The sequence below is a fragment of the Pan paniscus genome, chromosome X (assembly GCF_029289425.2).
Source record: "Pan paniscus chromosome X, NHGRI_mPanPan1-v2.0_pri, whole genome shotgun sequence".
In the NCBI taxonomy this organism is placed as follows: Eukaryota; Metazoa; Chordata; class Mammalia; order Primates; family Hominidae; genus Pan; species Pan paniscus.
In genome coordinates, this window is record NC_073272.2 from 39,616,225 (window position 1) to 39,643,844 (window position 27,620).

The window sequence follows — 27,620 nt, forward strand, 5'->3', positions numbered from 1 at the left end:
TTTCCTTACATGGTTTTAGTTTCATAGTACTAGAAAGGGGAAAACATCCCCCAGTTAGATACAGTACCCATTTTCATAAGACATTTAGGTAAAAGGGGTTACAGCTACCTTACATAAAGCTTGTTTAAACATCTTACACCTGTTATAATTCTATTAACCTGTATGTTTTTATGTTCTGATCCCAGGAAGCCTTTTACCCCCAGACCATTTTACCTTTTCTGGTGAAAAGGGTTTGAAAGGGGGTTGGGTCTGTAAGACCTATGAGGATAGCAGATTTGATAAGGCTTCTTAAATAGTCCTATGATTCTGTGGGAGGGGCACCCATGTAAAAAGGGTCCCCTTAACCCCCAAATTTACCATGACCCAGATAATAGACATATTAGGTGGGAGGATATCACAGTTATCATAAATCTAGTCCAACATGGCTTGTGTATGAAATATATTAACGGTTTCATCTGGGGTACTTCACTTGGTATTTTATAGAGAGAGTTGGGCAGTCCCCTTTTTAGGGCAAATAGACCTTTTAATGGCATTATCTGGCCCACTAGGCTGATTGCTTTCTCAGGAATAACCCCCTGTGCATTAGTGATTGTTCAGTAATGAGCTGTTGGTCCTGTACTAATTAATCCAAACAAGCTTTTAAAATCTGTAGCATTTAAAATTAAGAATTTTGTTCTTAAAGTGGTTATTTTTACAATCCACTATAGTAAAGTTTCTTTAAAGAAGCCGAATTATACCAATCTACAAAATGGAACAATTTCTTTATATTACACCCTTTGATTTTAAATAGTTAATTGGTTTTGCCCTTCCCTCATATCGACTATTTTCTTGGTAACCATAGGGCTCAGAGTTTTGTTGCCCTGGCTTGTTCTTTTTAAAATTTATTTAGTTTTATCCGTATAAGTTCCTTTATTATAAAGCAACTTTTAAATAGATCTTTAAGCAAAAAAACTTACTTTTTTGAGAATTGACATCCTTTTGTTTATAAAACTTGAACAAAAGCATATTTTATGCTTCTCCTATTTTAACTTTTTAGTAACCTAAATTTCTAATGGGGGAAAAAAATCCAAGGGTTTAAACAGGACTTTAAGATTTTTAAATTACTGGAGAGTTTTCAGATTAAATTTACCAAATTAATTTTTACCAAAAAATTACCAAGGTTATGTAAATTAGAAGACATCTGCGCTAGCTTTTACCAATCTAATAAGCACTTACATTTTTTAAGTTACTTGATTAGAGCTCTCACATGTAGTTTTGAAGTGAAACATCACTTCCACATGACACATATAAAGATCGAGATATAACAGGCATGCAGAATAAAAGGCATGTTCAAAAGATACTTAATTTGCCTGTTTTCAAAAACAATTTTTCTCCCTTACTTAGATAATTAGTAAAAGTTACAGGAGCCAACAAAAGGTAGAGGAAAGGAAAGAGCCATCATTCAAGGCCTTTCCGTTTTTTTTTTTTTTTTTTTTTTTTGACCGAGTCTTGCTCTGTCGCCCAGGCTGGAGTGCAGTGGTGAGATCTCGGCTCACTGCAACCTTCACCTCCTGGGTTCAAGAGATTCTCCAAGCCTCAGCCTCCTGAGTAGGTGGGATCACAGGCACCCACCACTACAGCCGGCTAATTTTTGTATTTTTAGTAGATACAGGATTTCACCATGTTGGCTAGCCTGGTCTCAAACTCCTGATCTCAGGTGATCCACCAGCCTTGGCCTCCCAGTGTGCTGGGATTACAGGTGTGAGCCAAGGTGCCCAGCCTGGCCTTTTCAAAAGAGAAAGAGTGGCACTTTTAAGATATCAATCTGAAGAATGTTAAAGAAACAGATTATAGAATTTAAAAGTTTAAAAACTTCTTGCATTAAAAATAAGTCAGTATTTGTAATAAAATTTTGTTTTAACCAATTATTTAGTTTTGTATTAGTGCATTTCCTTTTAATATTAAAGACCCATCTCTAGAAATATCATATGATTTCATTTTAATTATAGCCAACTGAATTATACAACCCCTTTAAAAATTCATTTTGCTGACCTTACTATGACTTATGTAGTTCATTCACAACATGTTTAGACTGTTTTGTCTTAAACATCCCTCTTTCTTGTACAACCCCGTCATTTTTATTTTAGGGCAAAAATTTACCACACAAGATTCTTTCCTATATAAAATTACTTTTTTTTACCTTTTTTTTTTTTTTACCAAAAATACCTCTTTATATCTTTAACTTTCTTTACATCTCTTATTTTCTGATTCCTTTACCTTGTTTTTTACATAACCCTTAAATAAGCCTTGAATTAGACAAAGATATTTTACCTTTAATAAGAATATTTTTTTAAAAAAGGTTTTCCTGTAATTCTTAAATTAGAATTGCCCATTTAATACCAATTAATAACCTTAGATCCTAAATTATGACAAGTTTGTTTAAAAGCATTTATCCTGTTATGTTTACCTGATTAATTTAGTAGTTTACCTAGATTATTTACAAAAACTGTGATAGCCAATATTTAAAGTTATTTTTCTATTAACCATTCTTATAGCTGTGAGTTTCAGGTATCTACTTAAGTAATAAAACTTATGGTTAGTTTTAAGGGTATTTATACCAATAGCTGAGTATTTAGCTGTTTTCATTTAAGCCAACCATATTTCATAAGCATATACAAGCAAAGATCATTTTGTCTTAGGCTGGGTTTTATAGTTTATAACCCTTATGGCAAATCTTATAGTATTCTGCAGGAATAAACATGAAGCTACTTGATTAATAGATGCAAACATAATGTTAACAATTCTAAAGACATTGCTGATATTATTTTACCAATAATTTTAACGCCACCTTATTTAGTAAAGATTTCACTTAAGTCACATGAGCTTGAAAAAGCATTTGACTAGTCTTCCTTTTTTTCTAAGTATCTGATTTGAGCACTTTTTAAAGCCAATTAATTAGAGCTCTTTACATATTTTTAGTATTGAAGATGTTGTGTACATACACATAAATATATAGACGTATTAAGCATGCCAATAGAAGCACATTGCATAGACTTATAAAGACCTTCTTTTTTTTTTCATGTTTTAAAAATATTACCCCAGGCAGTTGTCAGCTAAATAGCCTTACATTTGTGTATTAAAAGCAACTCAGGTGAAAATCAGATAGCAAAGTTTACATCATAAGGTAAGAAGAGAAAGTCTGGTGTGCTAGAGGGAAATTAAAAAGGATTCAATTGCCAATTGAACATAAAATTATAGAAGTCTATTATAAAGGCCTTTAAATATACACACACACGCAAAGTTCCCATAGCTATTACTTCAGTACTTTAGCCATGAGACAAATACAACTTTGCCAGTTTGCAAAACAACAACAACAACAATAACAACAACAACAAAAAACCACTGTTAGATGGCAGTGGTTTTTATCTCAGTTGAAAAGTAACAGCAGATTTAAAGCAGGCAGAAAATAAAATAGAACCCAAGAGCTCTATAGTTTGCAGGTCAACCTTAGGACTCTTTTTCCTTAATGTAAATGTGCACAAAGACCATATTACTTCCATTTTATATAACTCTGGCAAGTACAGGTGTGATAAAACCTATGAAGCGCCCAGAAGGGGGTCATTCTCCTTGTTTTCTCTTTATTCCGGCTTTTTTTTTTCTCTTAAAGGAGGAACTGAGCTGTGCCCTAGGTTCTTGTGTGGTGGATCCACGTGTGCTGTTTGTGGGATCCATGTGTGCTGTTTGCGGGCAGGACTCTACAGTTTGTCACCACTGAGTGTTTCTGCCCTCTTACGTGTCTCAGTTTCTCTCTCCAGAGGTCTATGACCTCTGAAAGGGCTCAAAACGCTGGGTAATGAGCAATTCTATGCGTTTCCTGGACGAGCCATTTTTTAAAATTGATTTTTGTTGGGGATTTCCCTGCAGGGCCGCTGCATATCTCGGGGAGTCAACCCCCCAGACACTCCCATGAGGCTCCCGGTCACCCAAGGGCACCTTTCAGCTGGGAGGAGCAAATGCTCTTTCTCTTCAGAGATGAAAAACTCAGTCTCTCATTTATCTAGGAAAACAACAGCTCAGTTCCTCACACAAATGCACACAGACAAACCGGAATAGGATAAATTTTAGTAGAAAAAGCAATAGAGAATTCCCTTTAGAATGCATCTCTGAACTAGAATTAGGATCCTTAAACAACAACTTCCTAGGAGAAAACCAACTCAGAATAAATCAAGGACCATCAACCAAAGGGAGATCCAGGACTCAGAGGACTCACCAGTTCCACTGGAGGAGAAGCTCCAACGCGGTGGGGCTTCAATGGACCCCTGCTGATACGTTAGCTCCGGTTTCGGGCAACTCCTTCGGGGTCCTGAGTCTTCTCTGAGGCCCCACATGTTTTGGGAGCCAGATTATTGTTGACGAAAAGAGTCAAACTCTGTAAAATATTTTAAGAGATTTATTCTGAGCCAAATATGAGTGACCATGGCCCGTGACACAACCCTCAGGAGCTCCTGAGAACATGTGCCCCAGGTCTTTGGGGTACAGCTTGGTTTTACATATTTTAGGAAGGCACGAGACATCAGTCAAATACATTTAAGAAATACATTGGTTTGGTTCAGAAAGGCGGGACAACTCGAAGCGGGGGCTTCCAGGCTATAGGTAAATTTAAACATTTTCTGGTTGACAATTGGTTGAGTTTGTCTAAAGACCTGGGATCCATAGAAAGGAATGTTCAGGTTAAAGATAAAGTACTGTGGAGACCAAGTTTTATTGTGCAGAGGAATCTCTCAGATAGCAGACTTCAGAGACAGCATGTTGTAAATTGTTTCCTATTGCACTTAAAAGGTTGCCTTGCTCTTAGTTGATTATCTCCTGGATCGAGAAAGAAAGGAAGGAAAACAAAGGGGGAAGGGGCTTCTCTATAGAATGTGGGTTTTTCTTACAATAGACTTTGCAGGGGAATTTCAAGGTCTGGCAAGGAAATATATTTTGGGGTTAAATATTTTTTTCATTGTCTCATAATGTTATGCCAGAGTCAGATTGAAAAGTAAGTCACAATACATAGGGTCAAATAAAGCTCATCTGATGAGAATTTATGGTTTGTAGGGCATGACTCCCTCGACCCCTTAGGTAGGAATTTGGATAAGAAAAGAAATCAGAGCGTAGTCCTCAAATGCATCATCAGAAAAGGTCACCAAATTATTGGAGTAGCGCACTCCAAAACCCTGTTCTTCCACTAAAAGAAAAATTAAGCAAAAGTGGTCAGAATCAACTTTTTCAGAACTCTAGAATATAATCCCAAACTTACAACGACTAGGGGAATGTTTAATGAAAGAAGCTGCTGAAGTTTGTTAAGAGAACTCTGATGATTTAACTCCTCACTTCCCATTCCCCACTCCCACCAGCTCAGTGGTGAGTATCATAAAAACAGCAACCCACATACCTGGTGCAGCTTGCTAGTACCAGAGGAGCAATATAAAACACCTTTTTTTTTTTTTTTTTTTTTTTCTTGAGACAGAGTCTCCCCCTGTCGCCCAGGCTGGAGTGCAAGTGGTGCGATCTCGGCTCACTGCAACCTCTGCCTCCCGGGTTCAAGTGATTCTCCTGCCTCAGCCTCCCGAGTAGCTGGGATTACAGGCACCCACCACCATGGCTGGCTATTTTTTTTAAAAAAATATTTGTAGTAGAGATAAGGTTTCACCAAGTTGGCCAGGCTGCTCTTGAACTCCTGAACTCAGGTGATCCACCCAATTGTGCTTGTTTAAAGACTTAAAAATAAGGACACCATGCTAAGTGAAATAAGCCAAAAACAGCAAGAAGAATACTGAATAATTTCACTTATATGTAGAATCTAAACAAGTCAAATACATAGAAACAGAGTAAAATGGTAGCTACCAGGGGTTGGTGGGTAGGAGAAACAGGGAGATGTTGGCCAAATGGTACAAAGTTGCAGTTATATAGGATTTATAAGTCTAGAGATATAATGTACAGTATGGCAACTATAGTTAATAATACTGTATTGTAGACTGAAAATTTGCTAAATAAATGTCTATCAGCTAATGAATGGATAACAAAATGTGTTACCATCCATACAATGAAATATATTCTGTCATAAAAAGGAATGGAGTGCTGATACGTACTGCAACATGAATGAACCTTGAAAACATTATTGTAAGTGAATAAAGCCAGTCAAGAAAAATCACATATTATATGACTTTATATATATGAAATATTCTCAGTAGGTAAATAGAGAGAAACAAAACTAATGGTTGCCATGGGCTGGGTGAAGGTAGGTATGGGAAATGATTGTTTGGGTAGTGAGCTTCCTTTTGGGATGATGAAAAGGTCCTAGACTTAGGTAGTAGTGATGGTTGTACAATATTGTAAATGTACTAAAGGCCACAGAATTGTGCACTTTAAAATGGCAAATTTATGTTAAGTGATTTTTACTACAACAATAATTTTATAAAACAATGAGAAACAGAATGATGAAGCAAATGTGGTAAAGTGTTAACATTTGGGAGTCCTGTTTGAATACGAGAACTATTTGCAATTTTGCAGATTTTCTATAAATCTGAAATCACTTCAAAATGAAATGTTACAAAAAGTTTCAAGACTAATGAATCCAGATAACAGATTGTTGGGTTATTCTTAAGTAAAAGAATAGGCAACTCTTCCACTGAAGGTGAAGGGCAGAAGGGAAGTATGTGTGTGGATTTAATTAAGTTTGTAACTGGATCACCAGGGTTATAGATCATCCCTGGGATAGGGGTGGGGTCATTGCTCTTTCTGTGTAATAGAAGGTTAGTGCTTTTGCTGAAAGAGAATGTCTTAGCATTGTACCCTCAGAAGCTAATACTGAGACAGGGTTTGCGTGAACATAGTTTATTTGGGTGTTAATTCCAAAAATCACCATTAGATTTATTTAGGAAGTTAGACAGGTAGGAGAAGTAAGCCAATAAAATGTGTACTATGTAGCAGGTTTCCACTTTGGCCAACTGTGGCTCAGTCTTGCTGGGAAATGCTGGGAAACAGAGCAGAACATACATCAGAATTACCCCATTTTAGAAGCAAGGGAACTGGAATATTTCTTCTCCAACTTCCACCTGTCATTGGCTGAGAGCTCCTCCCAGGGACATTAGCTTTCCACGACTTCCAGTCCTCCCCAGGCCAGCTGAGATAAAAGATTTTAGTTGAGAGGTATGGGTGTTTACAGTAGGGTGAAGTCAGCATGTACTGGAGCGGCAGGGACTGAGGAAATATTTGAAAGCATTGACAGCAACTTCAATAATGAGATAGAAAATGAGGAAAAACATGGTTTGAAGAGAGTGATGAGGTTAAAAAAAATATACTAGTTAGGAGTGGGCAAAGGGATCCTCTAGGGAACATGTATATTGGTTGCCATGATTGCCATGCAGGCTTTTGAACCTGATGAAAGTTGGTGTCCATGGATTTATCATGGCACCAATCCTCCCATGGTCACAGAGTGGGTGGAGTATAGAAGCTGTGGAAGCAGTCAGGAATTTGACCTTTTGTGTTTTTCTTAGCAATTGTATAAACCTATTAGCACATCTCACTGAGACTTCGGACTACGAAAACATTTGCTCGTATATTTTCATATGAAGTAGAATACTCTTAAGCTGGTTCTCTTTCTTATACATACTTAGGATGTGAACCTCAATATATAAGTTTATATTTATATAATCCTGTTGTTTTCAGGATTTCCAGGCTTTAGATATCGGTACATTTTATAAGGTCATGAAACTAAATCTTCTTCAGCACTGGATGAATGTGCCAACTCAGTGCATAGTAGTGGGTACTATATAAAAGTAGAGTGGCCTCTGCCCTCCAAAGCTCAAAAACTTGCAGGGGGTGAGAAACCTGTAAATAGATAAGCAGGATACAGTGGATTCAGTGCTGTGATAGAGATGCATAATAGATGCTCAGTTAACATTTGTTGAATAACTGAATGAAATGTGATCCAAGATACAATTTTTCTTGTTGGAATATGCTTATCTTTAAGGATGTCATCTAAGTTGACAAAATGTTGCACATGGTATGTTCTTAGATAAAGTTAGTGACTACAGACTTCAACTGTTATCAAGGAAAGATGTAAATATTTACCATCACATGGTGAGAAGGTTTTCTTAACTCTTGCATAAGCAGACTAGGGAAAACAGAAGAAAACACTGTGACCCATAATTTTCCAAATTTGTTTTCATGGGAGGGGAGAATGAGACACATGAGTCATTTTCACTTCTGTTAGCTGATTTTTCTCATGATTATTAAGCCACAGAGGCCACATTGCTTCTTCTATGGTGATCAAGTTTAACAGAGAAGCATCATGAGTCCTGAAAGAATCTCACTCCATGACGATGAAGTGTGTATATTCTGGGAATAATAATGAACTCATCTCACCTTGACACTCATAAAAGTGAAAGCCTTTAGTAGCTAGATTTTAAATATTTTACAATTGTTTTATTAGCCATGCAACAATTTCTTAAAATTTATTTTCATCTAACACTAGAGACAAATAAAGAAAAGTCCTGGCCAGGCATGGTGGCTCACGCCTGTAATCCCAGCACTTTGGAAGGCCAAGGTGAGCAGATCGCTGACCAGCCTTGCCAACATGGTGAGGCCCTGTCTCTACTAAAAATACAAAAAAAAAAAAAAAAAAGAGCTAGGTGTGGTGGTGCACACCTGTAGTCCCAGCTACTCGGGAGGCTAAGGCAGGAGAATCGCTTGAACCCAGGAGGCAGTTTGCAGTGAGCAGAGATTGCACCACTGCACTCCAACCTGGGCAACATAGCAAGACTCCACCTCAAAAAAGAGAAAAATCCTTCTCTATCTCAACGAACTCACAATCTTTTGTTTACTAACATCACTTAACTCTTAATAAGAATTTGACTTTACTTTGAAAAAATTATTTATTTACTCAACCAATATTATTTAGCACTGATTATATTCATAAGAATGTGCTAGAAATCAAGCACAGTAGATGAAAAAAGGAAGGTCCCTACCATCGAAAAGCTCAGATTCTTGCAGAGGGAGAGAGACCTGTAAGCATGCAAGAACAATGATTTCAATATTGTTATAGGCCAGGAAAAGAAGAGAAAATATCTGCCTAGAGAAATTAGTGGAGACTTTAGGAGGAGAAGCCATCCTACTCAGTACTAGGGATGGAAAAAAACATTTTGTAGACATCAAGGAGAAAGAAGGTGGCTTGGGGGTAGGAAAGGGAAGAGGGAAGTGGAAGTATGAAAGGTGTTCCAGGTAAAGGAAACAGGAGATATACACTCAGCAATTGTGACAGAGCATAGAATGTTCTGGAAATGAATGGTCAGGGGGTTAAATATTGGTTTGTGTGGGGAGGAGGAAATGAGGAATGATGCAAGGGAGGTAGGATAGGGAGAAATGGTGAAGAGTCATATGAGATGTATTTTGTACTCTACTTTTTGGGGTAGAAGGGACTGAATGTTAGGGAAATACTGTTGTGTCCACCTTAAAGATACAGGATGAACAACCACCCAAATTTGATTTCGGTATGGGGACCAATGATCTCACACACACACACACACACACACACACACACACACACGAAGAGGGTATGAAGATTTCTTGCTCACATAATAAGGCTTTCTAGGAAGAGTAGGGTGACTCACAAGCAGTAAAAATGGCTTGAAGTTTTATGGTGGTTAGTGAGTAAGGCCAGGGTGGTTCCCATGCACAGGAAGGGGTTGGTGGCGGTTTGAATTTTCCACTGGCACCAAAGGAGAGAACACCTAGACTTTATTGTTAGCTTGATCACTTGTAGGATAGAAAAAGAAAACGGAGTGTGGCTTTACAGCTATCAGAAATCAAACATTTAAAACATGGAGTCAGTCTCTTTATTTCACTAGTGCAATCACATTTTTGAAAATTCAAATCAAAACCAAAAAGAACCCAGTAATAGTGAGAAAATAACCTGGAAAAGGATGAGAATGGACCAGAGAAACCAGCAGGAGGTCGTGGCAAATACCTGGGCAAACGAAAATGAGGTCCTGAACTATCACACTGACAACGACGATGGTTTGGGGAATATTTCTAAGAAAGAATTGAGAGTTGGTGCCCATAATGAGTGAGAGAGGCTATTAGATGACTTTGAGATCTGATTGGGCAACTGGAGAAAAAATGACAACTAATGATAGGATATATGGGAGGAAAGACAGGTGGTGAGGGGGAGACAAGTTATTATTTCAGTTTTCAACATGTGATTGAAACGGCTTAGAGCCGCCTTGTCTTTTGAGAAATGAACCACAGTAGTTCCAGGCTCTATCTTTTTTCCCAGATCAACTTATGTGATCACATAACCTGGTCACACATCATAATGCTTACAAATAAGCCCCTCTGTGAATCTCAATTGAGCATGATTTAATTTTCATTTTCTACGGAAATTTTATTGTTTCTTTCCCTATTACAAAAGCAATTCATGTTTTATATAAACAATTATGAAATATAGACAAGTAGAAAGAGGAAAATACAAATGACCTTCCATGCAGAAGTGATAACTAATACCATTTTGGTGTATTATCTTTTAGAGAGTACCATTGGAGCCCAAATATGAGAACAAAATAACCTAGAAAACTGAGAAAAAGCTTCAAAGATGAAAAAAATGTTTTATTTGGGTCTTTAAGGATCTTGAGTACATTTACTGGCTATAAAGGGGAGAAGGTGAGCTGAAAATGGAGGTTCAGGAGAAGAAGGAAGGGTAAACATTTTAAAGCTGAGATTGTGCAGTACATTCCGTATTATAACATAATGATTTTAACTTAATATATTATTTAACTTAATATTTAATTTAATCTATTATGAACACAAATTGTAAGTGAAATTTTTGCAGTGAAATACATACAGTGATTTTGACATTTTGTTTTGTAACCAAAGAGTGTGTGAGACAGGTCTCCATCAATTTAGAAGTTTATTTTGCCAAAGATAAGGAAATATCCAGAAGAAAAAACATGAAATTACACAAACAGTCTGTGGTCTGTGCCTTTCTCCAAAGATGATTTTGAGGGCTTCAATATTTAAACGGGAAAAGTGGGCGGGAGGGGAAAGAAGGAGGTTATAGTCACATTACTGAATCCACATGTTGCAAGAGAAAAGGAGCAGGTAGGGGAAAGGTTAATTATGTATTCATCTCACTTTACATAAGATAAGGTGAACATACTGTAGCCGCTGTGGGGATATTAAATCTTTAATCTCTAGCTATCTGCTTCTGAACAAAAGGAAAGACAGTTTCTTGCATGACTCAGCCTTCAGCTTAATTTTTTTCCTTTTGGATAGTGAATTGGGTTCTGAGTTTTTATTTTTTTCTTTCACAGTTTGTATTATGAATAAAGCATACTAGATAGACTATCTTTCTGACTCTGGAATTAAAGTAAGGAGGTTTTTAGATGTGATAATAACCACTCTCCACTTTCCCTCTCATTCTGGCAAAATGTCTGAGGGAAGATCTCACTCTGCAAGTTCAGCTTTCATGAAATGTTTTCAAATGGAGTGATGGCTCCTCCTAACTGAAGACAGATCTTCAGTCTTGTGTTTGCTTGCCACTGAATTGTGAGAGTACTTTTTCTCTGTAATAGAGTAAATGCTTGACCATTTCTTTTTTTAAATTTTCTTTTCTTTTCTTTTTTTTATTATACTTTAAGTTCTAGGGTACATGTGCACAATGTGCAGGTTTGTTACATATGTATACATGTGCCATGTTGGTGTGCTCCACCCATTAACTCGTCATTTACATTAGGTATATCTCCTAATGCTATCCCTCCTCCCCCTATCCCACGACAGGCCCCAGTGTGTGATATTCCCCTTCCTGTGTCCATGTGTTCTCATTGTTCAACTCCCACCTATGAGTGAGAACATGCGGTGTTTGGTTTTTTGTTCTTGCGAGTTTGCTGAGAATGATGCCATTTCTTACTGCCTAAAGAATTAAACTTCCTTTGCACCTATCTATAAGTAAAATTCTTCCAACATGACTTAATTTGTCACTTTTGGAAATTACATAATGAAGTGTTTTTCAGACCACTGGATTATGTATCATAGAGGTGTTTTCATGCACTAAATCCATATGGTGGTTTCAATTGCCAATAGAGGAAATACTCTGGATTCCCCACGAAGTACTGGGAGCCTGGGGTTCTAGTGGTTCCACAATTAGGTAGTGTGCAACAGTTATCTATTGCCCCAATAATGCTGCGTAATAAACTGGCAAGCCTTAGTAAATCAAAAAACAACCAGAATTCTACTTTCAGTACAACAGTGTGAGATGCTCTGCAAACTCAACCACTTAAAATCTCTAGAAATGATCCTAAAGGCGTATAGCAAGTGAATAAATATTTAAGAAAATCTATTAAAATTGGTGAGAATAGCAAAAGTCTATGGTATTTGAACTAAGACCCAGCCTATTCTTCTCCCCTTCAAACTTAGTGAAATGGAAACTCCACTTAGGACTGGTACAGCAAAGAACACAGGGTTCCTTCTCCCTCCAGTTTCCATTCCAAGGGCTACCTTTAAGAGAAGTTCAGGACTTCAGCATTTTTTAACCTGCCCGCAGCTACCTGTTGCTAAGGCTAAGTTCTGGACAAGAGTGACCAAGAAGTGGGGGCTTGCTTCTTCATCCTAGCCTCCAGTATATAGGATGGAATCTCTATCTTAGGTGTGGCAACATTGAGTATACTGGGACCTGATCATCTCTGCATAGATTCTAATCCATGTGTGATCCACATGAAGAGAGGCAAGCTGAGAAGAACTAATGTTACTACCTATGTTCAGAAGTGTTCAGCTCCTATGACAGGGATGTCACTCAGAGAATAATGTGCCATTATTTCCATTCCCAGCTTGAGAGCCAAGGTATAGAGATTATTCCCCGGAGGAGAAGCAGGCCATAAAAGATAGAACCGTGAATCTCTTCCAAAGGAACTGACTTTATTTGCAAGAGGAAGTGGAGGAATTCAAGCCTAATGGCATTCTCAAAAACAGTGGAAGTTGTTTTAAAAGACAGTTGAGAGTAGATTGCTAAATTAATCAGAGATATAGACAAAACTGTAAGCCGACTGCTTTGCTGGAGAGGAGCTTGGAAAAGGACAGCTGTGAGGAGCCCTACTGGGGACAGAACAAATTTTATTTTTGTTTTATTTTTGAGAGAAGGTCATCTAGGCTAGAGTGCAGTGGCGCGATCACAGCTTAATGCAGCCTCAACCTCCTGGGCCCAAACAATCCTCCCTCCTCAGCCTCCTGAGCAGCTGGGACTACAGGTGCATGCCACCATGCCTAGCTAATTTTTGTATTTTTTTGTGGAGATGGGGTTTCTCCATGTTTCCCAGGCTGCTCTCAAACTCCTGAGCTCAAACGATCCAACTGCCTCAGCCTCCAAAAGTGCTGGGATTATAGGCATGAGCCACCGCGCCCAGCCTGAGAGCAAATTTTAAACATTGACCTAGGTAACTAACCTGTCAAGAGAGCCCAGACTAGATTGGATCAGTCTATGGAGCAATTTATGCCCTATGTTAGAAGCAACAGAACAATCAGCCAGTAATTAGTGGAATTTAATGGCTGGATGTGATCAGGGAAAGAGAAAAAGAGAGCTCTGCCCAAACCAATGTCATCCCAGGGTAACTATGGTCATTCCCAAGTCTGCACCTCATGAGGAGCAGCATCAAAGGTTTTATACTGCAAGAGAGGGAGAGTGGGTTGAACTACACTTCACTAAAATAATCTAACCAGTCACTAAACAAACAGGCAGAAAACAGTAAGTACTTAGAGGGGACCAATACCCAGAGTTGTCACAACATATTATCTAAAATTTCTGATTTCCAACACAAAATTGTAAGACATTCAAAGAAACAGGAAAGTATAATCCATATACCAGAAAAAAGCAGGCAACAGAAGCTGCCCGTGAGAGCAACAAGACATGTGATGTAACAGACAAGGACTTTAAAGTTGTAATTATAAATATCTTCAAAGGACTAATGGAAACTGTGATTAAAGAAGTAAAGGAAGATATGAAAATGCCACATCAAATAGAGTTTACTAATAAAGAGATAGAAATCATAAAAAGGAACCAAATTGAAATTCTGGATTTGAGAGTTATAATAACTGAAATGTAAAGTTCAATAGAGGGCTGACTAGTATATTTGAATGGCAGAAGAAAGAACCCATGAACTTTATGATTTGTCAACTGAGATCGCCCAATTTGAGGAGCAGAAAGAAAAAAAGAATTTAAAAAAATTAAAGAAAGTTCTTCAGGCTGAAAACAAATGATCCCAGATAGTAATTCACATCTATGCAAATAATGACTAAATAAGTAAGATAAACAGAGCACTGGTAAAGGTAATTATGTAATTATGAAAGAGAGTATACATGTATTTTTTCCTATCTTCTCTTAACTGATTTAAAAAGCAATTGTATAAAGCAATATGTAAATAATGTATGTCATACATGTAGTATATAGAAATGTAATCTATTTTTCCAATAATACCACAAAAGGGGATGGGTGGGAGAAAAGCCATATTGGGTTAAGGAAGTGACTCCAGATGATAGCTGAAATCCACAGAAACAAATGAAGAGAGCCATAAATGAGAAATAAGAAGGTTCATATAACAAAAGCTATAAGTATATGTTTGCTCTTTTTCTCTCAGCTTCTTTCCAATACATAAAATATATAAAATAATAATTATGTCAATGTATTGCTGGGATTGTAGAATTTATAGATTTAATATATAATAATAAGACCATAAAAATGGGGAAATAAATAGAACTATATAGAAATAATGTCTCCGTATCTCAATGGAATTCAGTTTCTGATAAGTTAACATATGATAAGCCCTAAAGAAATGACTAAGGAAATAACTCAAGAAAATATAGTGAAAAAATAAAGAAAATTCTACAGTAGAAAATATTTATTTAATGCAAAAGGAAGCAGTAAAGCAGTAATATAGGAACAAAAAGGACATGTAAGCTATAAAAAACAAAAAGTAAAATGGCAGAGGTAAATCTAACTATATTAGTAATAGCATCAAATGCAAATGGATTAAACAGTCCAAATAAAAGGCAGTTTGTCAGGCTGAATTAAAAAACAAGATCCAACGTGTGTTGTCTATAGAAAACATACTTTAGATTCAAAGACAAAAATTGATTGTAAGTAAAACAATGGCAAAACATAATCGTGCAAATAACCACAAGAAAGCTGGAGTGGCTATATTAATGTCATAGAAAACATATATTAAAATAAAAAATGCTACTAGAGATAAAGAGGGACATTTTCAAATGATAAAAGGGTCAACCCACTGGGAAGATATAACAATAATGATCATCTATACAACAGAGCACCAAAACATATGAAGCAATAAATAGACAATTTAACAATAATAGAGACTCAATACCACACTTCCAGTAATGGAGAGAAGTAGGTAGAACATAAACAATAAAGAGGATATTTGAACACCACAAACCAACTAGACCTATTAGGCTTGCATACAACACTCTACCCAACAAAGTAGGATGTTTATTTTTCTCAAGTGCACACACAACATTCTGAATAGACCATGTGCTAGGCCATAAAATAAACCTCATTAAATATAAAAGGATAGAAAAAATGTCCACTGTTTTTTCTTTCCACAATGGAGTGAAACTACAAACAAATAACAGAAAGAAATGTAGGAAACCCACAAATCTGTGGAAAGTAAATGACACACTCCTAAAAAACAATGGGTGGAAGAAGAAACCAAAATGAAAATTAGAAAATAATTAGGGATGAATGAAAATATAAACATCACATACCTAAACTTATGAGATGCAGCTAAAGCAGTGGTTAGAGGGAAATGTATAGATGTAAACACAGATGTATATTTAAAAGGAAAGAGGATCTCAAATCAATAAATTAACCTTCCACCTAAGAGACTGAAAAAAGAAGGGCAAACTAAACTCAAAGCTAGCAGAAGAAAGGAAATAATACAGACCGGAGCAGAAATTAATAAAATAGTGAATTCAAAAAAATAGAGAAAATTAAAGAAACTAAAAGCTTGTTCTTGGAAAAGATGACAAATTTGACAAACTTTTAGCTAGACAATAAAAAAGAGAGAATTCATATTGCTGGAATCAGTAATGAAAAGGGAATATTACTACTGACATGGCAGAAATAAAAATTATCATAAGGAAAGGCCATGAACAATTTTATTCCAATAAATTAGATAACTTAGATAAAATGGACAGATTACTAGAAAGGCATAAACTACTGAAACTGACTCAAGAAGAAATAGATAATCTGAATAGACTTCTTCTAAGAAATAAATAGATTGAATTAGTAATAAAAAAACTACCTACCAAGAAAAGCCCAGGCCCAAATGGCTTCATTGGTGAATGCTACCAAATATTTAGAGAACAATTAATACTAATTCTTCACAAACTCTTACAAAATAATGGAAAAGGAGGGCTAACTTCCTAAATCATCCTATGATGCCAGCATTGCCCAGATACCAAAGCCAGATAAAGACATCACAAGAAAGGAAAACTACAGACCATATATCTTAAGAATATGGGTACAAAAACCTTCAAGAAAATAATAGGAACTTGAATCCAGCAACATATAAAAAGAATTGTACACCATGACCAAGTGGGATTTATCCTAGCAAGGCCAAATTGGTTTAACACCCCAAAATCAATTAATGTAACACACTACGTCAATAGAAAAAACATATAATAGTCTCAATTGATTTAGAAAAATAATTTGACAAAATCCAAAACCATTTCAAGATAAAAAATATTCAACAAGCTAGAAATAGAAAGGAACTTCCTCAACTTGATAAAGGGTATCTATGAAAAACCTACAGCCAACATCATACTTAATAGTGAAAGACTGAATGTTTTTCCCTAAGATGAGGAACAAAACAGGATGTCTGCTCTAACCACTTCTACTCAATATTGTACTATGGGTTCTACCCAGGGTAGTTAAGCAAAGAAACAAGTAAAAGCCATCTAGTTTAGAAAGGAAGAAGTAAAATTAACTCTATTCATGAATAACATTATCTTATATATAGAATATCCTAAAGAATCCACTAAAAGTCTATTAGAACTAGTAAATGAGTTCAGCAAGGTTTATGGGATACAAGATCAATATATAAAAATCAATTGTCTGAGTTACGAGCATAAATGTAAACAAAGAAAAAATGTTAAAAACAAAAATATCAATTGTCTTTCTATACACTTCCAATGAACAACCTGAAAAGGAAATTAAGAAAAATAATTATAATGCAACCTAAAATAATAAAATATTTAGGAATAAATATCACAAAAGAAGGGCAAAGACTATACTCTGAAAACTACAACATATTGTTGCAAAAGTAAACATTTAAATAAATGGAAAAACATATCATTTTCATGGATTAGAAGATTTAATATTGTCAGATTGGCAATATTCCCCAAATTTACCTACAGATTTAACATAATCCATCCCTATCAGAATCCCAGTTTATTTCTTTTTTAGAAATTCACAAGTGGAATGTAAAATTCATATGAAATTTCAAGGGACTCAGACTAATTAAAAAAATATTAAAAAACAAAATTGAATAACTTACATTTCCTTATTTAAAATGTATTACAAAGCAACAGTAATCAAGACATTGGAACTGGTGTAAACATAGACAAATGGATTAGTGGAATCAAATTGAGAGTCCAGAAATAAACCCATACATCTATAGTCAGATGATTTTTGACCATTCAATGGGGAAGGAAGAGCACTATCAAACAAATTGTGCTGGTATAACTGCATAGCCACATGCAAAAGAAAGAAATTGGACCCTTACCTTAGACTATATAAAAAAATTAACTTAAAATGAATCAAAGAACTAAATGAAAAAGTTAAAACCATAAAACTTTTGGAAAAAACATAGGAAAAAAATCTTCATGACCTCTTTTTGGGCAATCGATTCTTATATGTGAAAAAACACAGGCATCAAATGAAAAGAATAGATAAATCGGACTTTATTTTTATCAAAATAAAAACTTTTGTGTTTCAAAGGACACTATTTTTTTTTTTTAAAGAAGGAAGGGCTTTATTCAGCCAGGAGCTTCGGCAAGACTCACGTCTCCAACAACTGAGCTCCCCGAGTGAGAAATTCCTGTCCCTTTTAAGGGCTCATGACTCTAAGGGGGTCCACATGAGAGGGTCGTGATTGACTGACCAAGCACGGGGTATGTGACTTGGGGCTGCATGTACCGGTAATTAGAACAGAACAGAACAGGACAGGGATTTTCACAGTGCTTTTCTATGCAATGTCTGTAATCTTTAGATAACATAACCGATTAGGTCAGGGGTTGATCTTTAACTACCAGGCCCAGGGTGTGGCACCGGGCTGTCTGCTTGTGGATTTCATTTCTGCCTTTTAGTTTTTACTTCTTCTTTCTTTGGAGGCAGAAATTGGGCATAAGACAATATGAGGGGTGGTCTCCTCCCTTATTCCCCCGCTTTGAGAACCTCATTCAATAGTGGAAGTTCTCACTTTTATTCTCACTACCCATGTCTTCTTGCAAGACAGATCAATAGTGATTCATATAGTACACTTGTGCTGAAGCATTTTGGTGAACTAAGGTAGTGATGAAGCTTTTTATCATTTGAAGAAGTACAGGTAGCAAACAAGGGAGCAGTAAGCAGGTTTCTATTACTATTATAACTCATAAGAGTTTTAAATCTTTTTTTATTATTATACTTTAAGTTCTAGGGTACATGTGCACAACATGCAGGTTTGTTACATATGTATACATGCGCCATGTTGGTGTGCTGCACCCATTAACTCATCATTTACACTCTCATTTTTTGCACTCAGGTTCAGCATACTTACTAGCTTTCATTTAAAACATGCCAAATACTTTGCTAGTCTGGGGATTTGTCCATGGAATGTTATTTATCTTACCACTTCTCTGACTCATTCCTTATTCTTGTGACAGTTCTAAGGTTCAGTGTCATTTCAACATTCCTCCATAACCCTATGTAAATTACATCCTTAAAATAACATTTAAAATAACATTTTAAATGTGAATAAGTGATTATCAATTGAGAATAATTTTGTCCTCTGGCTACTTTTTGACATCACAACTGGAAGATGCTACTATCTAGTGGATAGGGGCCAAGGTACTGCTGTCCTTTTTTACCAGGAACAGCCTTTATGCCACAAAACAAAGAATTATTCAGTCCAAAATGTCAATAGTGCTAAAGTTTATAAACTCTGCTTTTGATCATGCACAATAAATTTGAAATACATATTTGTTTGGGTGTTTGCTTTAACATCTGTCTTTCCTACTAGACTGGATGTTTCATAAGGATGAGATAGATAATGCCTAGTTTGCTTAACATTGAATATCCAGCATCTACCTCAGTGTCTGATGCCAGGTAGCTACATGAAAGGATGAAACAGCAGGCATGAGGTAAGAAGAAAAGGAAAGGCTTTATTAAGAGGGTATACAAACATTTCTGGGTATAGAAGATGCTGTCAGTGCCCTGTCCATACTCCAACAGCTCATACCATTTAAGTAGATATTTGCCTGACTTTCAAATGTCAGAACCTTTATTTCTTTGTGTGAGACCTTTCATTAGGTCATCAGAGCCCACTGTGCTCAATAATATGACAGTCCAGAACAGTGGGACATCATCTGCCCCCGGAAGATGTGTTTACTACAGCGTTCTCTAAAGTTTTACAGTGACATTAGCTGCTTGATAACGAATACTTTGTTTGCTTCCTTTCCTTCTCTGTCTCAATTCCTCTCTTCCCTGCCAGAGTTTCCTGGGAATAACTCCTGTGGTAGGCCGAGTAATGGTCCCCAAAGATACTTCGATCCTAACCCCTTGCACTTATGAATGTTGCCTTATATGGAAAAAGAGAATTCACAAAGATGATTGTGGAAGATGGGAGATTATTCTGTATTATCTGATAGAACCTAAGGTCAATCACACAAGTTCATAAAAGAGTGAGGCAGAGGCAAATTTGACACAGAAGAAGGAAATGTGACTACTGAAGAAAAATGCTATGCTGCTGGCTGTAAATAGGAAGGAAGGGGCCCATGAGATAAGGAATGCAGCTCTAGGAGCTGGGAAAGTCAAGGAAACAGACCCTCCTCTAGAGTCCCCAGAGGGAGTATGGCAATGTTGACACCTTATTTTCAGCCTAGTGAAACTGATTTTGAACTTCTGACCTCCAGGTTTGTAAGATACTAAATGCGTGTATTTTAAAGCTACCAAATGTATGGCAATTCATTAGAGCAGCCATAGGGATCTATCACAATGTTTGGTCCCTGGAAGTGGGTTGCTGCTATAAGAAATATCTAAAAATGTGGAAGTGGCTTTGCAACTGGATAATAGCTATAGACTGGAATAATTTTCAGGAGCATTATATAACAACCTTAGGTTATGTTGAACAGATCATTAATAGAAATATGAATGTTCAAAGTGTTCCTGGTGAGAGCTCAGACATGAGGAACACAGTAGAGAAAGTCTATATTGTCTTAGAGAACACCTAAATTATCATAAACAAACTATTGATAGAAATAAAATGTCAAAGGCGTTGCTGGTGAATGCTTAGAAAGAAATTAGTAACATAATATCAGAAAAGGGAGTTTGTGTTATATAGCATCAGAAATCCTACCTGAATTGTGCTCTACAATTATGTGGAAAGCAGGACTTGTAAGCAATGAACTTGAATATTTAGCTGAGCAAATTTTCATGCAAAGGATTAAAGGAATGGCCTGTTTTTTATTGCTGTTTATAGTAAAATGCCAGAGGAAAGACATAAATTGAGGGAAGAACTGTTAAGCAAAAAGAAACCAGAATTCAATGATATGAGAAATTTTCAGCCTATCCAGATTGCAAAAGACACCAAAATTAGGAAATTCATTGCCACAAAATCATCCTCCAGAGATAAAATCAAGGGCGTGGCTAGACATCCTTTTGTTAGTGCCTTTAAGGGATCAAAAGATCAAAGTATTCAATCACATAGATGGTGTTTTGAAGAGATATGGGGTGTGCTTCTCAGAATAAGCAAGGAATAGAGATGGGATTTTCTATGAGGGATCTTGAAGAAGCCTCTTGTCTAATGGCATGAATCCCCATGACATACATAAAAGACCTGTAAGGTTTTGACAATGTTATATCAGCAGAAATAATGCCAGCTTAGACTGAAAGGGACAAATAGAGGAAGAAATGAAAGAAGTCTACAGGACTCTCAAAATTTGACAGGAGGAAGCAGGCTGATAAAACTACTCAGCTGTAAACATATGCTACCATTCAAAATAAAGGAACAATGACTGAGGGCAGAACCTAGAGGCCAGAGGGCAGATTTATGACCCCAGGTGAAGTCATAGGATCAGAGTCATCAAAGGGAGGAGCCTCAAGCCTTAGAATATTCTCAGGCCTTGAAACCTAATGGTTGGATTTTGAAAATGTTTGGATTTGAGACTCCTTTTTCTTTCCACTTTTTCCCTTGTGGAATGGCAAAGTTATTGGCTGTAAATGAACCAAAGTCAAAGGGAAAACACAGAATTAGTAGAGAGGAAAATTAAATAATAGAAAAGAAACATCTCTTAGTGCTTTGGCTTCACCTAGGAGGGACAAGAAATACACATCTGGGCTTAAACTGAGCACAAGATGCACTTCTCTATCAACTGTTTACCTGGCACTGACAGGTAAACTTATTGAACATCTTATTATTATTATTATTATTTTTGAGACCGAGTCCAGCTCTGTCTCCCAGGCTGGAGTGTGGTGGCATGATCTCGGCTCACTGCAAACTCCGCTTCCCGGGTTCACACCATTCTCTGGCCTCAGCCTCCCAAGTAGCTGGGACTACAGGCGCCCGCCACCATGCCCGGCTAATTTTTTTTATTTTTATTTTTAGTAGAAACGGGGTTTAACTGTGGTCTCGATCTCCTGACCTTGTGATCCACCCGCCTCTGCCTCCCACAGTGCTGGGATTATAGGAGTGAGCCACTGCACCCGGCTGAGCATCTTATTATTAATTGAAAAATGACTAAAATATATTTTTCAAATAGGGTAAAATCATGACACTCATACAGATATGAAATGAACACATGCTAAAAGAAAAAGATGTTATGACTGCTTCAAAAGGGAAACCAAAGAGTTGATATGGGAATATTCATCAGTAATATTAAATGATTGTGTAAATGGAGGCGAAACTGGTTTCATAAGGTGAAGAACAACCGAACCTCTACTAAAGAATACGCTGTACATGTATCAGCAGCCTACAACTAACAAAAGGCTATAAAAGACTTCACAGATAATGTAAGGCTGGAATCAGATAACCTGCAGTGGTGTCCTAAAGACAGAGCAAAGTTTTCCACTGAAGCACACATTTATTTTTATAATGTCAAAATCAGGTAGAGAGTTATAGTTCCCTCAAAATCAAGGTTCAGTCATTAGCGTGACTAGATCAGCGTCATAGACATTTCTAGGCTGAGGTCTGATAAGGGACCAGTGGACACCAATGAAATCACAAAGTCTAGGGATGTCACAAAGGCAGCTAGCTCCCTGACCAATCAGGGCCTGGAGCAGAGGGAAACAATAGGCAGGACTAAGCACTAGTGTCCTCAGAGACCTACTTGAGCTAGAGAATCAAGCAGAGCTGATGAGAGCCAAACCCAGCAAACATCATGTCAGAGAAAAAGAACTGTAAGAACTCGTCTACAAATAACAACCAGACTCAAGACCCTTCTAGAAATGAGCTACAGGTCCCTATGAGCTTCGTGGACCGCGTTGTGCAAGATGAACGAGACGTCCAAAGCCAGAGTTCCTCCACAATAAATACCCTCCTTACCTTGCTCGATTGCCTTGCTGACTACATCATGGAGCGGGTAGGCTTGGAGGCCAGCAACAATGGCAGTATGCGCAACACTTCACAAGATAGGGAGAGAGAAGTGGACAACAACCGTGAGCCCCACAGCGCTGAGAGTGATGTGACTCGCTTTTTGTTTGATGAGATGCCCAAATCCAGGAAGAATGACTGAAGACTGGGTCCCAGAGCCTTGAAGGGAACCTCACAGGCTTAGCCAGGGCAAAAATGTGTCACAGCTGAGGAATATCTGCTGTTGTCATCAACAAGTGCTATTAAAGGATGTAAATCCATGAGTATGTTTCTGACTCCTCTCAGTTTCTGTCGCTTTGGGTTGTAGGTGTCTGTAAGACATCAAGGGGAAGCTATCCCCAGAGAGCTGAAGGGGGGGAAGGGGTGGCCAGTGTGGTGTTTGAATCAGTGATTTAGAGGGGGCAGTTTCCAATGGTGACAGTGAGGGCGCCGGCCCTGTGGGGAGGAACTGGCTGGGATAAAGACACCGAGACTTCCTCATTGTCTCTGAACAGGAAGGCCTTGTGAGGCCAGGGAGTTGGCTGGGGGCCTCTGAGGCTTGTTGAATTCCCAGCCTGATGCTGGGGCCTGGGGTGGAGCTGCAGACTCTGACTGAGGTGCAGGAGGCTTTATTCAGGATAGCAAAGGTCTGAAGTCAGAGGGCGGTGGCCACAGGGGTGGGTGGAGAGGGGCACACTGGCTGGCATGAAGTTCATGGGACAGGGGCTTTACATGGAGATTGAGGAGTGAAGGAGAAACCATCATGAAAAATGCAAAAAAGAAATGATGGGCTGCTGGATTTCATTTCTTATTTCTTTATGCCCTGCCTTATTATGAAAGCGGATTTGAGACAGGGATTATTAGCTAGTGCTGTGAATATATCTTTTTGTCCTCTCTTCAGGACACTGGTAAAATAAATCAAAAGAATATATAAAATTTATGATCTGGCCTAAGATGGGCAATTCAAGAAGTTCTTAATGGTTGTTAATTATTAATGAATCAGCTTAATTATAAATGTATTTCATTTAAAACACGATTAACAATTTCATTTTTAAATTGAATACTTATTCATTATAATTACCATATATTGCATAGAGCACCAAAGGATTATTAGTGACTCAATCCATGTTTTAAGAGGTATAGAAATAATTCTGTCCCAAGTGGCGGCCTCTAAAGCACGTGCAATCCTTTTCAAAACTTCCTGCTCTGTGCTAAGTTTAAAAGAGGTGTCACATCAAGTGTTGTAGCAATCTGTCCCCTTGCCTGTGAGTGCCCACATTTTAGGTTTCCACCTCTTCCTTGGGTCCTTGGGAGCCACAGTCTGCTGCCTGCTGGCCTTTCACAGAGGGTTGGTCAGAGGCTGCACAGCCGGCTCCAACAATGGGAGCTGCGGGCCTGGGTTTCAGATCCCAGTTCACCACTTCCTGGACATGTGATATTAGACCTTCAATTACTCCCTCTGAGCAGTCCTCCTCATGTGTAAAATGGGGGTAGTAAAAGTCTCTCCATCTGTGGGTTTTCCCAAGATTGAGTCCACTTGTGCCTGTAAACTGCTGTTCCACACAGTGCATGCACAGGGTCCCCCTTAATAAACAGTTGCATCTCCTTCCTTCCCTAACAGCAGACCTGTAGGCAGGCTTCCCCAAGGTGCAGTGGTCCTGGTTCTCAGGTGACCATTGGGGACTTAGGCCACTGGCTGTGAGAACCACATCCTGCTGAGCCCTGTGGAGAGACAGGAGGAATTTGGGAATATTTAATTTATGTAAGCAAAAGAGACTTTATAATCGAACACGTCAATACTATCCAGAGGTAGGAAAACTTTACATAATCACACAATCAGAGGTGGAGCTATTTCAGAATTACAAGCACATAGACATATAGGCATAGAGAAATAGAGCTTATAGCTTCAGTTCTACAATTTCAACCGTGAGTCAAGTGTAAATAGAAACAGTAAAGTTCTCTGATCCAAATATATATAAAAAAAAACTGTTCTCCTCTAAGAGAGTATAAAATTCTTAATTGATTTGAGCTATAAATAGACAAATGGACAAAAGACTGTCAAACCAGATTTTCTGTTGTCTTTTACACAACAGAGACTGTATTTCTATGAATCATTAACTCATTTACACAGCTCTCCAGATGGTTGGATCCTAAAACTGAATTCCCAACCATTTGGTCAACAATGAAAATAACTTACCTAATGTCAATGAACAACAACAACAACAACAAAATACAGAATTAGTAGAGAAAAATATTGAAATAAAAATTAAATGTTGAAACTAAAATTAGAAAAACACAATGAACAAAGACTTATTTGGGCTTTGGAGTCACCTAGATGAGGCAAGCAAAGACATTCCTGGGTTTAACCAAGCATGAAGCACACATCTCTGTCACCAAGTTTGCCTAGCTCTGATAGATGAATCCACTGGGTATAACATTGTGACCTTTAAAAACAGGTAAAAGGTATTTTCCAACAGAGTAAAATCATAACACTCAAACACCTATGATATGGAAATGCGTTGAAACAATCGATTAACTCGTGAGGAAATTGGCGGATATTATAAGCCATTCAAAAGGGAATTCAAAGAATAAACATAGGAACATTGATCATGAATGTTTAAGTAAATGTATACATGGAGGCAAAATTGGGAGCAAGGCAGTGAACATGTCTGTAAGTGACTTACAGATTCTAGAGGGAATGTAAATTAGCTCACAGACAATGCAAGGCTAAACTTAAAGAACCTGGAGTGGTGTCCTAAAGACAGGACAATACTTTCATTGACACAATTTTTTGCTAAAATGTTAAATAGAAAATGAGCTTTTCCTTAAAAAGAAGTTCCAGCTACTAGGGCAACCAGGTTCCTCTCAAAAAGAAGTTCCAGTTACTGGGGTGACCAGGTTCCTCTCAAAAAGAAGTTCCAGTTACTAGGGCAACCAGGTTCCTCTCAAAAAGAAGTTCCAGTTACTAGGGCAACCAGGTTCCTCTCAAAAAGAAGTTCCAGTTGCTAGGGTGACCAGGTTCCTCTCAAAAAGAAGCTCCAGTTACTAGGGCGACCAGGTTCCTTTCAAAAAGAAGCTCCGGTTACTGGGGCAACCAGGTCCCTCTCAAAAGGAAGTTCCAGTTGCTAGGGTGATCAGGTTCCTCTCATAGGCTTTTCTAGGCTGAGGCCTGATCAGAGCCCAGTGGACACCAATGACATCAAAAAGTGGAGGTTGTCACAAAGGCAACTCCCTGACCAATGAGGGGCTGGAGCATAGGGATACAGTGGGTGGCAATAAGCACTGGTACCTTGAGAGGCTCAGGCCAGCAGGAAAATCAAGCTGTGCCAATTGGGGCAAAACCCAGCAATTCCTCATGGCTGGAAACAAAATGTTCTGTAGGCCTAGGAGACAACGCCTTTCCCATTCCAGAAGAGCAGAGCTGCAGTTTCCTGTCAGCCACTTGGAACGCTGCCTGCGAGAAAGTCAGCATGCCTGGCACCTGAGCTCAACCACACCTGTTTTCCTGGCTGGTGTTCTCGAGTATCTGACAGCCAACATCCTGGAAAAGGTGGGCAAGGAGGTCAAGAACAGCTGCAGGCTGTGCATCACCCCAGAACACGTGAAGAGGGCACTGCAAAAGGATGAGCAGCTCAGATGGATCTTGGAGTTGGAAGATGACACCCACTCTCAAGTAGAAGAAATGCCCCAATCTGAGGAGGAAGAGGAGGAGGAGGAGAAGGAGGAGGAGATGGTGGTGCTGGTGGTGATGGGGGGAAGGAGGAGGAGGAGGAGAAGAAGGAGGAGGAAGGATTCCTGAGTTTCGGAGCCATGCGGGACTTCATCAGCAACCTCCTCCAGATGCCAAAATTCCCATAGATGAAAGACCCCAGGTTGCTTCCATCTGCCCAAGCTATTAAACTGTGTAAATGCATGACAGTGCTCCTGACTCGTCTCCGTTTCCGTTGCTTTGGGTTGGAGGTGTCTGCGAGACATCAAGGAGAAGCTATCCCCAGAGAGCTGAAGCGGGGGAAGGGGTGGCCAGTGTGGAGTGTTTGAATCAGTGATTTAGAGGGGGCAGTTTCCAATGGTGACAGTGAGGGCGCCGGCCCTGTGGGGAGGAACTGGCTGGGATAAAGACACCGAGACTTCCTCATTGTCTCTGTACAGGAAGACCTTGTGAGGCCAGGGAGTTGGCTGGGGTCCTCCGAGGCTTGTTGAATTCCCAGCCTGATGCTGGGGCCTGGGGTGGAGCTGCAGACTCTGACTGAGGTGCGGGAGGCTTTATTCAGGATAGCAAAGGTCTGAAATCAGAGGGCGGTTGCCACAGAGGTGGGTGGAAAGAGGGCACACGGGCTGGCATGAACTTCATGGGACAGGGGATTTACATGGAGATTGTTTTGGGATTGTCCTTAGGGCTATTTGGGAGATATGCTTGTCTGAATCCCAGAAGCCTTTCTTGCCACATGATTTCCACTGAACCTTATATTCCCAGGCAACTCATTGTGAAGATGCCCACCCCACCACTGGATGATTCCTTATGGAGAGCTATAGAGCATTCCCAGCCTTAGCCCAGATCGTCACTTTCTCCTCTGTGCATTTGAGCAGCAAGCAGGCCTCTCTCCACATCTGCAGGAAGGGAGTCTCCTTCAGCTGATCACATCATGGTGACAACAGCGCCCTCTCCACTTGCCAAAGTGAAACATCTTTGTTTTCAGGGTATGTGTTCCTGCTAGTCCAGCGTCCTCCATTCAAGTGAGTCCCTCTAGGATGGGTAATGGCAGTGAACTG

General features: G+C 38.4%; 3 protein-coding genes across 11 annotated transcripts in view; all 3 read left to right on the forward strand.

Annotated features, from left to right (window-relative positions):
• Positions 1 to 27,620, forward strand: part of SYTL5 (synaptotagmin like 5) — a 222,773-nt gene that overhangs the window by 62,437 nt on the left and 132,716 nt on the right. Inside the window, exon 1 of one of the 9 annotated variants that reach the window (XM_055106300.2) lies at positions 27,333 to 27,548. The exons of the other annotated variants lie outside the window; for them this stretch is intronic. The gene's annotated coding sequence lies outside the window, so the exon portion shown is untranslated. Of the gene's footprint in view, positions 1 to 27,332; positions 27,549 to 27,620 lie in introns of those variants that run through there. 9 annotated transcript variants of the gene reach the window in all.
• LOC100981642 (huntingtin-interacting protein M) lies at positions 21,490 to 23,134 on the forward strand. Its single transcript, XM_003815390.6, has one exon. The coding sequence runs from the start codon at positions 22,660 to 22,662 to the stop codon at positions 23,011 to 23,013; it is 354 nt and encodes a 117-aa protein (XP_003815438.1). The 5' UTR covers positions 21,490 to 22,659; the 3' UTR covers positions 23,014 to 23,134.
• On the forward strand, positions 26,061 to 26,806 carry LOC129395263 (histone H2A-like 3). Its single transcript, XM_055106301.3, has one exon. The coding sequence runs from the start codon at positions 26,206 to 26,208 to the stop codon at positions 26,647 to 26,649; it is 444 nt and encodes a 147-aa protein (XP_054962276.1). The 5' UTR covers positions 26,061 to 26,205; the 3' UTR covers positions 26,650 to 26,806.